Here is a 16,075-nt window from a genome sequence, read left to right as displayed (position 1 = left end):
TACATATCTTGTTGGAAAAAATCAGGGTAAACTAAATAGATTCCTGCCTTTAGTTTTATGCAACCAAATTAGTTTAACGAATGATACTGACGCTTTGACTTCAAAATTTCATTGAAATCAAGTTCCAGATTAGATGAGCCAATTGTAAGAATTGATTTCAAATGATCATTAGACAATTTGCTCGATAGTTAGATTTCACATACTTCATTTTGGAAAATGTTTGTTCACACAAGTATGTTGTACCAAAAATGGACACAAAACTACAAGCAAACTTTATCAAATTTGGAAACTGATCTGGCTGCAGGCATTTATAAAACTCAATCAGAATTCCTTCTCTATACTTATCTTTCAGTCTGTCATCTGCCTGGAGATCAATCATTTCCATTTGAAATTGAGTTGGAAGATTTTCAGCATTGCAGTCAAATGGATTATGAAAGAGCCTGATTTCATTTGCTTTGGCATCAAGGTCAGCAAATCGCTCCTGAAACTGTTTTTTAACTCTGAAATTTGCAAATGAAGAAGGAAATTCAACTTTAATTTCTGCATGAAATTTTTCACAACATGGAAAATGAGCAAAATTCTTAACTTTCACCTGGCCTTCAAGTAGCGCAAGTTTTGTTCTGAATGCCTTGACATGAACAAAGTAGTCACTGATCAAATTTGTTTTGCCTTTCACTTCTGATGCCAGTCGTGCGATAATTATTTTTTCAAGGCCACCACAAAGGGATTTGTTTGCTGGGCCAGATAAAATTATGTGGCGGGCCGGATGTGGCCCGCGGGCCATAGTTTGGAGACCCTGGCTTAGACCAACGCAGTACCATCTAGTTCTCGGTCATGAGCGGTCGGTTACATCTCTCTCTCCTGCGGGATGGAATAACTAACCGTATCTCTCCCCTACAATCGTGGTCTTAGCCTCGGATTGAGGGGATAGTTAAGCTAATATAATAAAATATTGTCTGCCTTTTGCTAAGAAGCTTTCAATAAGAAAGATATTACAACCTTTCAATGCTGTTTACCGTAGGTAACATTATTAAAGGATTCTAACGCAGCAGAACACTATATTATATAATGCTCTCATGCTTACGAAAGCATGGCTTATTAGAGTACATGCTTAGTGAGAAGATGAATGTAGTAGAGAATTCACTTTAAGACTACGGTATGGTCAAGTCTTATGCACATACCGAGGTTAACTACAGAATTCCTAGTATCCTTACAAAGGTTTTCTAGATTAATGCTGTTTACTACAATGTGACAGTATTATAAAGGATTCTAATACGGCAGAGCACGGTATAATATAATTCTCTCATCCTTTCGAGAAACGCACACAACCTTTTTAGAATTGGATATTGCTCAGGAGAAGATGGATGAGTCGGATGGGAAACATTCTCTTCGTGGCAGAAGTTGTTTCCCTGAATGGACTATACTACGTATATAAAGTTTTTTCCATACTAAGAACAGAATTAACATGTGAAAGGATGTTGGGTACCATAAAGGCACAGATGTTCTGGCACATAACCTAAAAAGAATTAGAAGGAAGCGCCAACTTGGCGCAATGCGCCAGAAGTGCCAGCCTGGCGCAAATTGCGGCAGAAGCGCCAGAAGCACCATCCAAGATATTTTCTTGTTTTAGCGAGTTATTAACCTAAGAGTCCAGTAGCCTCTCGGACAGCAGGCTCGGTAACGGCAAGATTCGTTCCTGATTTCGTTACCCATTTAATCGGAAAGGGGTCGCTTACAAGGAACGATGAAATGATTTATTTTAATCACTTAGGCCAATTCCACGACTCTCTCATATCGCAAAGAGCATCGAGAATCTCTTTTTTTCGCCCCTGTTCACGTTAACAAAAGAGAACCTATTTGGAAAACAGACACGAACGTAACAATCCTTAAGAGTCGATGCAAGATTTTGCATGTTCGTGAGGACCTTCTCGATCGACGATAATAACTGTTAACGTATGTCTAACATTTATTGGAAAGAGTTGTGAGAACCTGCGGAAAGTCTTCTTCATAGATCTCTTCGCAAGGTAGAAGACGAACAGGCTTCCTATAGACTGCTTCCTTTTCCTCGAACCAAGAGAGGTAGCAATATACGCCATCTTTAATTTAAAAAAGGGAATAAACTTTAGTCTTTTTTCCCCTAGTTTATAAATTCTTAACAGATATTAAGATAAATGGGCGTCAAAGGAAGAGAGGATGAATGCCTCATTTTGGCCTTAGAGAGGTTGGATTCACAGAGGTCACGTTCTTCTCTCAGCATGTTTCGGAAGGTTTTTCCAGAGAGTCTGGATATTCTATCAGAATCTATTATAAATAGACCTAAAAAAACCTCTCCACTCTGAGTCTGTCTGGGTGCAGACTGACCAGAAGTAAACATGAATGAGAGGATTCTTCAAGGTAAAGGACGAGAGTGATGCAAAAGGCATAGAATTGCTGCAGATCGTGTTAGATGGAATGGGAACTGTCCTCTTCCGATACCTCTGTGAACCACATAGCAGTATTTCTTCCCTTTCAGGGGGAAGAATCACCTTTGTATTTTTCTGCTATCAATGAATGCAGTAAAAGGCTATACTCTGTCTCTACAAGGAGAATTAGAGATAGCAGAGAATTAAGATCTTTGGGATCTTATACGATACCTCTATACGACAAGAGTAGGATATCATTTACTTCGAATGGGATCCTATTTTGGGCCTCAGATTCCGTGTTCCGTCAAGATGGAACTGCTCCTCATCAGACTTCTTTGAGAAATTTTTATGAGGGCATTCTTTGTTTCTCTTGGTCCTAAACATCCAAGAAGACAAGTGAATTTTTTGTGCATTGGAATCTCGAATCAGATTCTATGGAGACAGCAATGGATTCTTGCCAGCGTAGTATGTCTGGCGAAAGAACTAAAACCCTCTATTCCTGACTCAATGCTTTCAGATAGAGGTTTCGTTGTCCAGGCAGGGTGCTTACGTTTTTCATCTACACAAGAAGAAATGGTTTATATGTTCGCCTAAGAGTCTTTGAAATGCGATGAGGGCTCGAAATGCTTCCCAGAAAGTGTTCAGAGGGATACTATAGAGAGCTAGAAATCAGGAGTTCTCCCAATTTCAGCTCGGAGTCTCCTTCAACTTCCAGGCTCCTTACCTTCCTTCAGGCAAGGATAGGGAACATTCTGCAACGAGAAACCTCATCAACATGTAAGAAGAGATCTCGTTAGCAACGGAAGTATTCAAGAAGGATCCTCCTTGGAGGAAGACTCTTATCTCTCGTACTGTTAGATATCCTATCTTCTACTGGATGTAGCTGACTACAGTCATCTCCCCTTGCCGGAGAGGCCAAAAGCTCAAAGTGGAAGAATTTCTTCCACCCTTTTCCTAGTCTCTGATAAACTATTGGAGTTCTTCAGCACTTTCGGACAATGTAGCGCCAACCAGGCGCCAAATGCCAAAACAGCCAAAGAACGCCAGAGGCAGACAGTTCCAAGGAACACTGTCATTGTCTGATGCGGAGAAAGAGCGGGCCTACAACCTAGCGCAGATGCGCTAGAGGCGAACAAATCGGACAGATAGAGTGTCCGATATGGACATCGCCAGACAGCCTCGAGGCTCTACCAAGCTTGAAGCTCCAGCAAGTGGGGAGGAACCAGTCAGGCTCCAGGCGCTAATAAGAGCAAACCAGGAGCCAGACACGAAGAGCCTTCCAGGCGTGAGGCGCCAGCCAGGCACAAGGCGCCAGGCGCGACGCACCTTCCGAGCGCGAGACGCCAGCCAGGCGCCTACCAGCCTCGAAGCACCAGCCAGACTCCAGGCTTCATCCAGAAGAGATCCTTTTCAAGGAAAGCCCTGGTCTTCTTTGAATCAAGTATGATCTCTAAAGCACTTCAAGAGTGGCTTGATGATTCCTTCAAACAGCTGAGTATTAAAAGCGCATGAAGTGCGAGCTTTTATGAATTCTTGTTTGTTCCATAACAATATGTCATAAAGGACATATGAGCTGTCACGTATGGGAGATGCAACTTTGGGTTGACCTCCCATTACACGAAGGATGTCATTTTAACCTACGAGAGATCGTTCTCTCTTGGTTATACGTGTCTGCGGATACGTTGCTGGGATAGGGAGCTGACACTTATCCTTAACTAGTGAGTTAATTTGTAGTTTAACTTAGTGATTTTTATTGGGGTTTTTGAAAGGAGTTTGGGGATAACTCTTTTCAAATTAAGCGATAACCCTCGTTTTAGGATCAGGTGATCGGGATCGGTGTTGTGCTCCTTAATTATGCCAATAGGCATAGGTATATTGTCATATAAGTGGATTAGCACCCATTGACAAATGCCAGTAAGGCTCTGCCGAGTAAGTGGATAAGACCCCATCGGCAGACCCACAAGAACTCTTGGCCACAGATCACTATCTTGCTAAGGCTCTTGAGACGAAGCAGACTCCTATGCAATAGCTAGGAAGTCAACCCTTCGTCTAGACAGAGAGGAACCAAGGTCTATAAATACCTACAACGTATGTTGTTTACCTGTCTAATCAGTAATTAGCTGTCTCTTATCCTCCACCAAAGGGTGTCAATCAGCTAAGTATATATCTGACAGGTAAGTTGAATGTATGAAAATGATATTGTTATAATACAATAAAGTTTCATACATACTTACCTGGCAGATATATACGACTTACCTGGCAGCTATATACTATTGATGGCCCACTCCAAGCCTCCCCGCAGGAGACAGGTGGAAGAGAGAAATCTGGTTCTAGAAGGTAATGGTTCCTATTCCTGCCACCCACCCGCGGCGGGACGGTAGATCACCTGACCTACCTACCTGTAGCGTGTGCCGCGAAATTCGAATTTCTGTTGGGGCGACGGAGTCTATAGCTAAGTATATATCTGCCAGGTAAGTATGTATGAAACTTTATTGTATTATAACAATATCATTTTTACTAGAAATAGTGCTAAAGGAGACATATTTCACTGGGTGACACAGCTTCCTCGCCCAGAAATAGATTTTTCCTACGTCAAAATCCCTTTTACGTCCGCGTGGTAACTCTTCTGAAAAATCATACGTGCGATTGTGGTAATGTTTGCACCATTTTAAATTAGCCGTTACATAAAGTTTTATATATGAAAATATGCGCAATTTTATGTAGAATACAACTAAAATAATTGAAGGTTGTAGCTTTTCTCAATTTCGAAATATTTGCATATAAATATCGATAAATAGAAAAAAAAAAAACCAGCGTTCGTCGGTCAACTTTGACTCAACGGATATGGTCGAAAAACGCAATTGTAAGCTAAAACTCTTACAGTCTAGTAATATTCAGTCATTTATCTTCATCTTGAAACAAATTTGAAGTCTCAAGCACAATATTTAGATTTATGGTGAATTTAAAAATAAAAAACTTTCCTTCCCTCCGCGCGCGGATTCTCCGCCACAAATCTCCGAAATGCGTACGTCGCATTCTCGGAATATTTGCTCCGTTTCATATTAGGCATTTCATAGAGTTTTATATATGAAAATGTGTGCAATTTCATGTAGAATAGCACAAAAAATATTTGAAGGTTGTAGCTTTTTTAATTTCCGAAATAATTGCATATAAAAAAAATATATTCAAAAAATTTGACATTCGGTCAACTTTAACTTGTCAGATATGGTCGAAAACTGCAATTGTAAGCTAATACTCTTACAATATAGTAATATTCAATCATTTGTCTTCATTTGAAAGAAATTGGAAGTCTCTAGGACACTTTAGATTTATGGTGAATTTTTGAAAAAAATATTTGTTTATGTCCGCGCGTTAGGAATTCATGCATTATTTTGTGATATTTTCTCTGTGTTGCTTTTATCATTTTACAATGTGCTATATACCAAAATGATTGCAATTTAGTGTACATTACAACGAAAAAAAATTAAAATCGTTAGCTTTAATCGTTTTGCGCACAGTGCGATTTGAATACAATTACGTATATATGAAATTTTGTTTTTGCTCTATCACATATCGCATTATTTATATATGATAATGATAATTTTTTTCATTTCTGATGGTTGCATACTAAACTTCAGGCAATGACAAAAAAAGGAGCCAAAAATGAACTCTTAATCTTGAAAACTAAGCGCGCTGTGATTTTTTGAAAAAAATATTTTTTCCGCTTCCGCGCTCACTCCGAGACCGCCTCGGCACACGGAAGACGATTTTTAATATACCCCTTCACCGTTTAAGGGTTAATAACCCCCTCTTGGGCGTGGCAGGAGATTCTCTTAGACAGGCGCATACTGGTCATACCTACGTAGGCACCACTGCTACCGCTGACTGGTCATGTGTATTGGTATACCACTTATGTCTGTCTCAGGGGGTCTCCTACCTGTGGGGAGGGGTTATTTTTCATAATTAGGTCGTGCGTCCTCCGATTCTGGTAATATATAATTATGTAAGTCAATTTTCTTGGTGTCATCATTGTTGGAAATAATCTTCTTAACGGAGTCCTCTTCACGGTAATGGGAACTCATGAAGGCTTTATGATACAGCTTGATGCATATTATCCTGGGGGTGGGGCTGCAGGCTATCACAATTGCACTATTTCTCCAGGGCTGTATGGATTTCTTTACTTATTAATTTATTCAAATACCCGTTATTTATGAGTACTTGGGAGGCGTGGTCGAGTTCCTGATGAGTGTCCTGCCAGGTCGAACAGTGGGAGAGAGCTCTCCTGGTGAAGGCCCTGACAGTCGTGCTTTTGAATCTGGCCGGGCACTCGCTGTCACCGTTGAGGCAAAGTCCAAGGTTGGTCTTCTTTGTGTGGTCAGAAGTATGGAGGCCATCTTCCTTCTTACTCACAAGGATGTCGAGGAAGGGGAGCTGATCATCAGTGCTGTATTCAAGCGTGTAATTCAGCACGCTGCACTGCTGAAATGCCTGGTGGAGGGCTTCTACCTCATCCTCGGCGTCGACTTGTGTAAAGATGTCGTCGATATAACAGCCACATCTGCAGGGTTGCTGCATCCTGGCAAAGACTTGTTCCTCCACGGTGCCCATCTAAAAGTTAGCGAAGAGGACCCCCAGTGGGGAGCCCATCCCCACACTGTCCTTCTGGCGGTACATCTGGTCATGGTGGGTGCAGAAAGGGGTCTTCTTGGTGCAGATCCACCAACGTACAGAGCGAGGCTTCAGGTATGTTGAGGGGCGCTGTCGACTGACTCCTGTAGACACTAAGGATGATATTGACGGTTTCCTCAACAGGCACATTCGTAAACAGGGACTTCACATCCAGCAAGGCGATAATCCTGGTGCCAGGGGCATCCTTGATGGCTTCTAGGAATTCTACTGACGACTGCAAGCTGTACCGACTCAGGACATAGGGAATCAAAATTTTACCAAGTCATATGTAGGGGTGGGCATCTGGCTAATGATCAGCCGGAGGTGGTTTCCTTGTTTTTGGTTTTTTATGTTACCATATAAATAACCCAGGCTGGGCAGCAGTAATTTATCAAACAAAATGGTTGGTTTTCAGACGTTGGTGTAGGTCTCGGGCATTCAATATCTAGACGTTCCTTACTGAAAATAGCAGAGTTTTTAGTTCATTTACATCATGACAGGGGCCTGTCATCTTCATACATTAAGGGTTACAGGTTGATGCTTTCATGTTTTTAAGGCAAGGCTCCCAGAAATCTCTTCTTATGTTATTAGAGATTTAATTCGATCTTTTTCCCTATCTTGACCCAGTCCGCGGTTGTCTCCTCCGACATGGGATATTAATAAAGTCTTTCAAGCCTCGAGTTTTCCTCCTTTTGCACCTTTGAATACGGCTGATTTTAGGGATCTCTCTTCTAAGACACTTTTCCTTGTTTCTGGCGACAGCCAAGAGGGTGCGTGAACTGCAAGCACTCTCTTTTCTTGTTGCCAGATCTGGACAAGACATGATTTTGTCATACCTTCCCAAATTTGTCGCAAAGACCGAATTGTCTGATAATCCCATTCCCAGGTCTTCCTTTCTGAAGTTGCTCGTCGACTTTGTCGGTAATTTGAACGAGGAATTAGTTCTTTGCATTGTTAGGGCTCTTTCATGCTATTTACATCGCACAAAGAACATTCAGGGTCATCCGCGTCATCTGTTTGTTTCACCCCAAAATGTCAAGAGACCTATGTCGAAAATTGGTGTATCCTTTTTCCTCAGAGATCTTATTGCTAAAACTGGTGATTCGGTTGCCCGTGAACGCCAGGCGCTGAGAGCACACGGTATTAGAGCAGTCTCTACATCTGTAGCTTTTATGAAGAATGTCTCTGTTGCCAAGGTGCTTGAGGCGGCGACTTGGCGTTCTAATTCTGTTTTTGCAACTTTTTATTTAAGGGAGGTATCTCTAGCTCTAGGCAACGTTCGTTCTTTGGGCCTGTTGGTGACGGCAGGACAGGTTGTCAGACAGGAGAATTAGGTAGTCTTCTTGTTTTATGTTTCGTTGCTACCCGTATTTCATTTTTGTTGTTGTATTTGTATTCTTTGTTTTTTGCATTATAACTTTTGTGGGCAGTTTTTAGTTTAGTTATAATGGAAATTAGGCAGTTAGGTATTTATAGGTGTTGTTGATGACATAAGGACTGGCCGCTTTGACAACTCATACTGCTTCCATTGTCAGTCTGACATTGAACCAGCCACTGGGTTGTCGGCACAGCCACTGGTTCTCCTGTCCTGACAGCTCACGCTTCTCCCATTGTCTGTCTGGATAGGGAATTAGTCGATGGCTCATCTGCTGTCGTTTGGCGACTCGTGTCGTCTACTTTTTGTCTCACCCTTTTTCTCGGAGTCAGACACTCACGTGAGATAAGGCGGCATTCGGTAGCCCTGAGTTTCTTGTTGATGAAAAATTCGGTTGCATTTTTACACCCTCCGATGATCACTTAACATGAGACCAGTTTGGACTGTCAGGGACTAAGTCGTGCAGTCCAGGCACTCTTCCTTCAGGAAAGAGTCGCTAATAACCCGCTCCTCTCTCTCGGCGCCAGACATTCTTGAGAGAACAGATGTTGCTGGTGGTTTTATTGCTTGATGAAGTCATAGGGGTACAGCTTTTTTGTCCTCGATGTCATCTGAGTTGTCACCTGGTTGGTCACCTTGTCCTTTACTACCGCAGTTCGTTGGCATTATGGTAGGAGACTTACAGAGTTTCTTAGCATCTTAGACTTTGGTTGAGTTTATTAACTCAGCCATATGATTTATATTCTTTGTTGTTTTATGTCCTTTTATTAATTTTTCTTTTTCTTCCTTTTCCATTAATCGGATTAGGTTGGTTCCTCCTATTCTGCCCCTGAAAGGGAAATTCTGTTCAGATTCCCTCCTTTTCAATGTGGTTAATCGGGCTAGATAAATTATGTTCAGGTAATGTTTATTTATATGGAATTTTTATCATAAAATTAATATTAATAATACTTACCTGTAAAATTTATTTAGTCCCACCCATCCTACCCCACGATCTGCCTATTACAAATGATTTTCAAGGGAAGGTTTTGTAACTGTCAAGTGGCAGTGTTGTCAACTGGCAGACAGAATAGGAGGTAACAGGGTTGCCAGTGTGGTAAATTTTGGTGGGGTTTTTGGGGATTTAGGGCTACATAAATGATACAGGTAAGTATTATCAATATTAATTTTGTTAAAGAAATTCCATATCAAATCTTTTTTTGAGATTCTCATCTTACTTTTATGAACATTCTTAGCTTATAGAAATATGAGAAGATGCTTGAGGCAGCTGTTCAGAATTTACTCATTCCTGCTTGCTGTTAGGTATTCAGAGGAATGAATATTTGTATAGTATCTTGAATAATTCAGAGGAGTAAATATTTGTATAGTATCTTGACTAATGCATTGTGTTTGACCTGTTTAAGGAAAAATATACATAAGTTTGTGTAGAGGATCAAATGAAGAAATCATCTTTTCAGTAAATATTCACAGCTTTAAATTATATTACAGAGAGGAAATCCCATAATAAAATCAATTCGAAATGTCCCATGGGAATATGGAGAAATTGTACCAGACTATGTGATGGGAGCAACCACCTGTGCCTTGTTTTTGAGTTTACGATACCATAACCTCAATCCAAATTACATCCATGATAGACTCAAACAACTTGGCCATCAGTATGAACTTCGAGTGTTGCTTATTCTTGTAAGTACTGTACTGTTTATTTGTCTTCATTGGAAGTATTGTAAACAAGATTGTTATTACTCCTTACTTGACATGCAGCTAGTATTTGGAAAAAAATTCATTTGTATTTTGAGGTCAATTTCTGTAACACCATCCTGTACACATTAATTGTCAGTCTGCAAGTCCTCAGATTGTGGTTCCTAGAACTTTCTCATTGTGATGGAATGATTACTGGTACTCACAGACTTTTTCTTATTATATCCTAAGCATCATTATCCTCATATGAAGGATTCCTTTCTGTGGTGAGAGAGCTCTTCACAAATTTCTCCTCTTATTTCAAGTCCAACTCTTGGAAAATTCTCTTCTCATTTTAAGTGCTGAACCTTTCATTTTTAGAACTTTTTATCATTCCCCATTCTCTTTTCTATTCTTCATTACTGTACACTTACTACTACTGGTAATTTTGTAGCAGAATGCCATAGACATGGTAAGATTAAGGTTGACATTTAATTGGAAATAGGGAAAGGTTCCTTGCCAAGCATTTTCATTCTTAAAACTAGAGTACCTTGTGTGATTGAATTCTTGAAAGTTTATCTGTATATGATGTCTTCTTTCTGTATTTCATATTATCTTTTGCTACTTCTTGTAAATTAACACCATATTCTTTGGAAGCTTGAATTTCAAGTCATTGGCCACTGTAGGAGTCACCTTCTGAATAATAATTAAGGTATCTTCTAGTGCTGGGTTTAATTTCAATAAACTGGATACTGTATATGCATGTATTAGGGCTTGTGCCTTGTATGATAAGGCGCCCTATGAGGTAATGTTAGACTAGCGATAATCTTACGCTAAGTCGGTTGGTATTGCACTTCCATCTTCAAATGTGTGTGGTCTGGGGGTTTGTAGATCACTTACGAAGTCGGTATTATCTTGTTAGCTATTACGACGATGTGTTAAACTCATGGTGAGGAGGTTCTTGTAGAAAACACGAAATATAAAAAATATATGTATTCTTCTGAAGTTTTACATGCTGAAGATCAGATATGATTGTACAAGTCTTCTAACGATAGCTTGATCGCTTCTGCCAATGATGATGGCTAATCCTGTTCCTCTACATGATAAAGCTTAGGTAAAGAGGTACAGGTCTTCTAATGACGATAGCTAACTCTGTTCTGCTCGTCTACCATCTCTGTTACAAGTTATGAAGGAACAGACAGTAGTTCGAAACATATGAACTACATACAAATGACATAGTTTCATACGAACACACAGTCAAAATGAGACACGCTACAGATCACGTAGGCCGCTTTGAATTATAGGTCGGTGGTAGTTGTCTCAAGCAGGGAGCTTGGACTAATGTTTATAAACAATTGAATGACTACAGGTGACGGCATGTTATCTTAGCCTACATACTTATTGTATAAACGTTCATCTTTAGCGTCTCTAGTCTGATCACATTCCTGCAAGCAATCTTTTATATATATGGACTAACATTCCATATTTTTATTATGTAAACACTTACACATGTTATTTGATATAATTTTTATTCTAATTATATAGTTCATACATTCAACTTACCTGTCAGATATATACTTAGCTATTGACTGCCGTCGTCCCCGACAGAAATTCAAATTTCGCGGTAAGAAACCACCTCGCCTACAGGTAGGTCAGGTGATCTACGCCCTGCTCTGGGTGGCAGGACTAGGAACCATTACCCGTTTTCAATCAGATTTTCTCTGTCGCCGGTGGTGTGTCATTGTGTTACTACCTCCTGACTGGAATTCTTTTTTCAACGCTTTTGATCATCTTTCGACTGATTTTTGGTGACGTACTTGGATCGTTGTTTGGCATTCGCTATCGTGGAATTGTTTTTGGACTTGGCTTTGGATTTTTCTTGAATATGTCTGACTCTAGTGTTAGTTTCAGAGTGTGTGTGAATGAGGGCTGTAAGGTGAGGATTCCGAAGGCTTCGGTAGATCCTCAACACTGCATGCCGGGTATGATGTAGAGTAGTTGGAGTGTTCGATTGAGAATACATGTAACGAGTGCGAAAGACTGAGTGCTCAAGAATGGAAGAATCTAACTTCTTACTTGAAGAAGTTAGAGAAAGATAGAGAGAGGAAGGCGGTTTACAAAAGCCGCAGTAAATCTAGAATCTTGTGAACTTTCTATCTAGTTTTGTAGCTTCTTCTTCTTATAATTATTCTCATTCTGTATCAGCCCGATCACAGGTTGCTAACCCCTCTGATTCTGCTTCGGAAATTGCGGAACTCAGAGCTTCCCTTCAAAAAATGCAGGAAAAAATGGCAGCATTGGAAGGTAAGCAAAGTGAATGTGATTTTTCGAGTGATATAAGTGTCCCCAGTGTGGTGGAGGGGGCGTCTGGTCGTCTCTGCGACGCTCCCAGGTCTAGACCGCTTCCAAGCTCCCTGGCCCAGAGGAGAAGGAAAGTCGAAAGCCTTACGGAGGTCGTGGAGAATCCCCAACGATCAGGCGTCCCTTCGGCAGAGTCTGTTACGTCTCAGACTGCCAGGGACCGCTATAGGAAAAGCGTCCTACGAGAGTGCTTTTCGTTTTCAGGTTCGCCTTCTCCGAAAAGAGGATGGAAGGAGTCGAAACTTTCCCGTCCGCTGAAGAGGAATTGGAAAGAGCCTGAATTCAATTCTAGCCCCGAGCGCTTCTCGGAAGAAGATGCGCCTTCGGTAATAAAGAAGGCTAGGAAGGAGTTAGATCCATGGACGGTAAGAGAACCTCGAGCGCCTTCCAGATCTCCCTCTCCTGCTTCGAATGAGGAGGAGTCATATACCAGGAAAATTTTGTTGAATATGCAGGAGCAATTAGCGTCTTTGGTAGGAGTACTTTCCAAGGAGCCTACTCGTAGGAAGGACGATAGGCTTCCTGTAAAAAGATCCAGATACCGATCTCCTGTCAGGCGCAACGAGCCTTCCAGGGGAGTTGTTGCACAGGCGGCCATCTCTGGGGGGAGCGGAGCGTTAGACAGGCGTGAAGTGGAAAAGGAAGTAACTCCTGCCAAGCGCCTGGCGCCAGCCAGGAGCCAGGCGCCAGCCAGGAGCCAGGCGCCAAGTAGGCGCCAAAGAACACCTGATAGTGAAGTTGACTTCGAAGTTTTCACGGGAAGAGAGGAGTCTTTCAGGCGCAAAGAGCCTGACTTTTCTTTAGATCGTTCTAGACCTAGAACGCCAACCAAGCGCCGAGATCCAACTAGAGGAGATGAAGCGCCTGATAGGAGCGAAGCGCCTGCCAAGCGCAATGTGCCTACCAAACAAAATGCGCCTACCAGGAACCAGGAGTATTCGAGCACGATGCGCCTGCCAGGATCCAGGAGTATTCTGAACGCAAGCGCCCTGCCAAGCCCCGCCAGGAGTATTCGGACGCAATGCGCCTGCCAGGCTCCCAGGAGTATTCTGAGCAAGATACTCCTGCTAAGCGCCAGGCGCATTCTCTACAAGAAGAGCCTGACAACCGCCAGGAGTCCTCCAGGCGCCAAACTAAATCTATGCATGACTCTCTAAGGATAGGCATAGAGAGAGAATAACTCTTAGTCCCTCTCCTGTTAGAAGTGCTTCTTCTTCAGAGGAAGAAATCAAGGGAGGAGACAGACGAAAGAAGGGAGCCTTCTCCTTCCGAGCCTCTTAACTTAGAGGACATTTCGGAAGACGAGATTACTAATAAAGAAGGGCTTTCAAATTATAAAGTTCTTTCTTCTCTCCTTTTAGAAGAGTATGGAGATTCGTTGACTCCAGCTGCTCCTCCTTCTCCACGCTCGCTCTTTTCGAGCACGAAAGCGCACAAGTCTTCCTCCTTCCTGAAATGAAGCCGGCCATATCCATGAAGAGGGCCCTACAATCGCTTGACTATTGGATCAAGACGAAAAAGGAGTTAGGAAGGACAGTATTTTGTATGCCTCCTGCCAAACTAACTGGTAGAAGAGGCACATGGTATGAAACGGGAGAGAATATGGGATTGTCTCTGCCCATTTCGGCCGAATCAGACTTCTCAAGTCTTGTAGACTCCTCGAAGAGACATGCCTTGAACTTGGCCAGAGCAACATGGGGTCTTTCGGAGATGGACCTCATCTCCTCAAGGGACTCTTTTTCACACCTTAGAAGTATTTAACTTCCTGGATTGGTCCCTTGGGGTTCTGGCTAAGAAGTCCCAGGAAACGGAACATTCCCTCTTTGGTGCGGAGAATGCTAAAGAGAGGGCGGCGGTTTACGGTGCTTACCTCACTAAGGCCGTCTCTCCTTCGCAGAGGTCCGCTTTGTTGTTCGCTGCCTCTCTCAGAACATTTATTCCCTTCTCAGTTGGTGAGAGACATTGCTCATTCACTAACTGAGAAGGCCACTCAAGATCTCCTTAGGCAGTCTTCAAGGAAGAATAGACCTGTGGCCAGTGAGGAAAAAAAAGAAAGGGGCTCGTCCAGCTCAGCAGCAGCCCTTTCGAGGAGGCCCTCCGGCTAGATCGATCGCCAGAAGGAAGACAACAGAGAAAAGGGGAAGATCTTCCTTCCGTCCCTTTAAGAAGGGAAATGAAGAAACGATTCTCCAAACACCTGTAGGAGCCAGGTTGCAATTCTTTGTGGAGCCTGGACAAACATAGGTTAACCGACTCTTGGTCGATGTCGATCATCAAGAAGGTTATTATATCCCATTCAAGGACAGCCCTCCCTTGACAACAACACGAGGAAACTGTCCGCCAGATACAGGGACCCTGTACTGATGGATACTCTTCGTCAAATGGTAGAGCAGATGTGGGACAAAAGAGCAATCGAGCTGGTACTGGATCACAGCTTCCGGGGTTTTACAATCGCTTGTTTCTTGTAGCGAAAGCATCGGGGGGATGGAGACCAGTACTGGATGTATGTGCGCTGAAACAGATTCGTAGGAAAACAAAAGTTCAGCATGGAAACGTCTGCTTCAGTCCTTGCAGCACTCCGTCAAGGAGATTGGATGGCGTCCCTAGACCTTCAAGACTCATATTTTCCACATCCCGATTCATCATTCATCGAGGAAGTACCTTCGTTTCATGTTCGAGGGAAGGATCTATCAGTTCAGGGCCCTGTGTTTCGGCCTGTCCACGGCTCCCCAAGTCTTCACAGACTTGATGAAAAATGTGCAAGACACCTTCATTTGAAAGGGATAAATGTCTCCCTATACCTGAACGACTGGCTCTCAGGGCCAGGTCTCAAAAGCAGTGTTTGGAGGATCTTTCAACGACTTTGAAACTGACGAAGTCATTAGGATTGATCGTAAACCTCGAGAAATCTCAGATGGTCCCCAGCCGAACATGGTTTATCTGGGGATTCAGATGGATTCTCGGGTTTTCGAGTATTTTCCTTCTCAAGAGAGAATAAAGAAAGGTTGCACCACAGTATCCAGCTTCTTAGGGGAGGAGCGCAGTTCAGCGAGGGAATGGTTGAGCCTTCTGGGGACCCTTTCCTCGCTCGAACAGTTCTTTCCTCTAGGACTGTTCGAGCGAGGAAAGGGTTCTGGAAAGACTGCATCTCCGTCCGCTTCAGTTCTTCCTGAGAAGGAGTTGAAATTGAAAGACAGGACAGCTCTCAGACACTTTTCCAATCTCAACAGAAGTAAAAGATCAATTAAGGTGGTGGTTAACTCCTTTAGAAGAGAACAAAGGAGTATCCCTGGAAGTACGGAACCCAAACCTGACATTGTTCTCAGACGCGTCGGAGACAGGTTGGGGTGCAACCTTGGATCCAAAGAAGTGTCAGGCACCTGGTCGGAAGAACAGGTGTCATGGCACATAAATTGCAAGGAGCTCTTAGAAAATTCACCTGGCGCTAAAGAGCTTCGAACACATAGTCAGAGACGGAGTAGTGCAGATAAACTCCGACAATACCACCGCTCTGGCTTATGTGAAAAAACTAGGAGGAACTCACTCTCTCGCCCTATACGAACTGGCAAGAGATCTGCTGATTTGGGCGAAT

The 16,075-nt window shown here is 42.5% G+C and overlaps 1 protein-coding gene across 3 annotated transcripts in view; it reads left to right on the top strand.

Annotated features, from left to right (window-relative positions):
* The window catches only part of LOC135222780 (DNA excision repair protein ERCC-1-like), a 113,780-nt gene that overhangs the window by 71,587 nt on the left and 26,118 nt on the right, over window positions 1-16,075 (top strand). For 2 of the 3 annotated variants that reach the window (XM_064261046.1, XM_064261045.1), the window contains exon 4: window positions 9,934-10,128. In XM_064261046.1, the coding sequence (XP_064117116.1) occupies window positions 10,006-10,128 (123 nt within the window). In that variant the 5' untranslated portion in view covers window positions 9,934-10,005. Of the gene's footprint in view, window positions 1-9,262; window positions 9,346-9,933; window positions 10,129-16,075 lie in introns of those variants that run through there. The other variant, XM_064261047.1, reaches the window with a different exon arrangement.

This window comes from Macrobrachium nipponense, chromosome 8 (assembly GCF_015104395.2).
Source record: "Macrobrachium nipponense isolate FS-2020 chromosome 8, ASM1510439v2, whole genome shotgun sequence".
In the NCBI taxonomy this organism is placed as follows: domain Eukaryota; kingdom Metazoa; phylum Arthropoda; class Malacostraca; order Decapoda; family Palaemonidae; genus Macrobrachium; species Macrobrachium nipponense.
The sequence above is the reverse complement of the archived record's forward strand: the minus strand, read 5'-3'. Positions and strand labels throughout refer to the sequence as shown.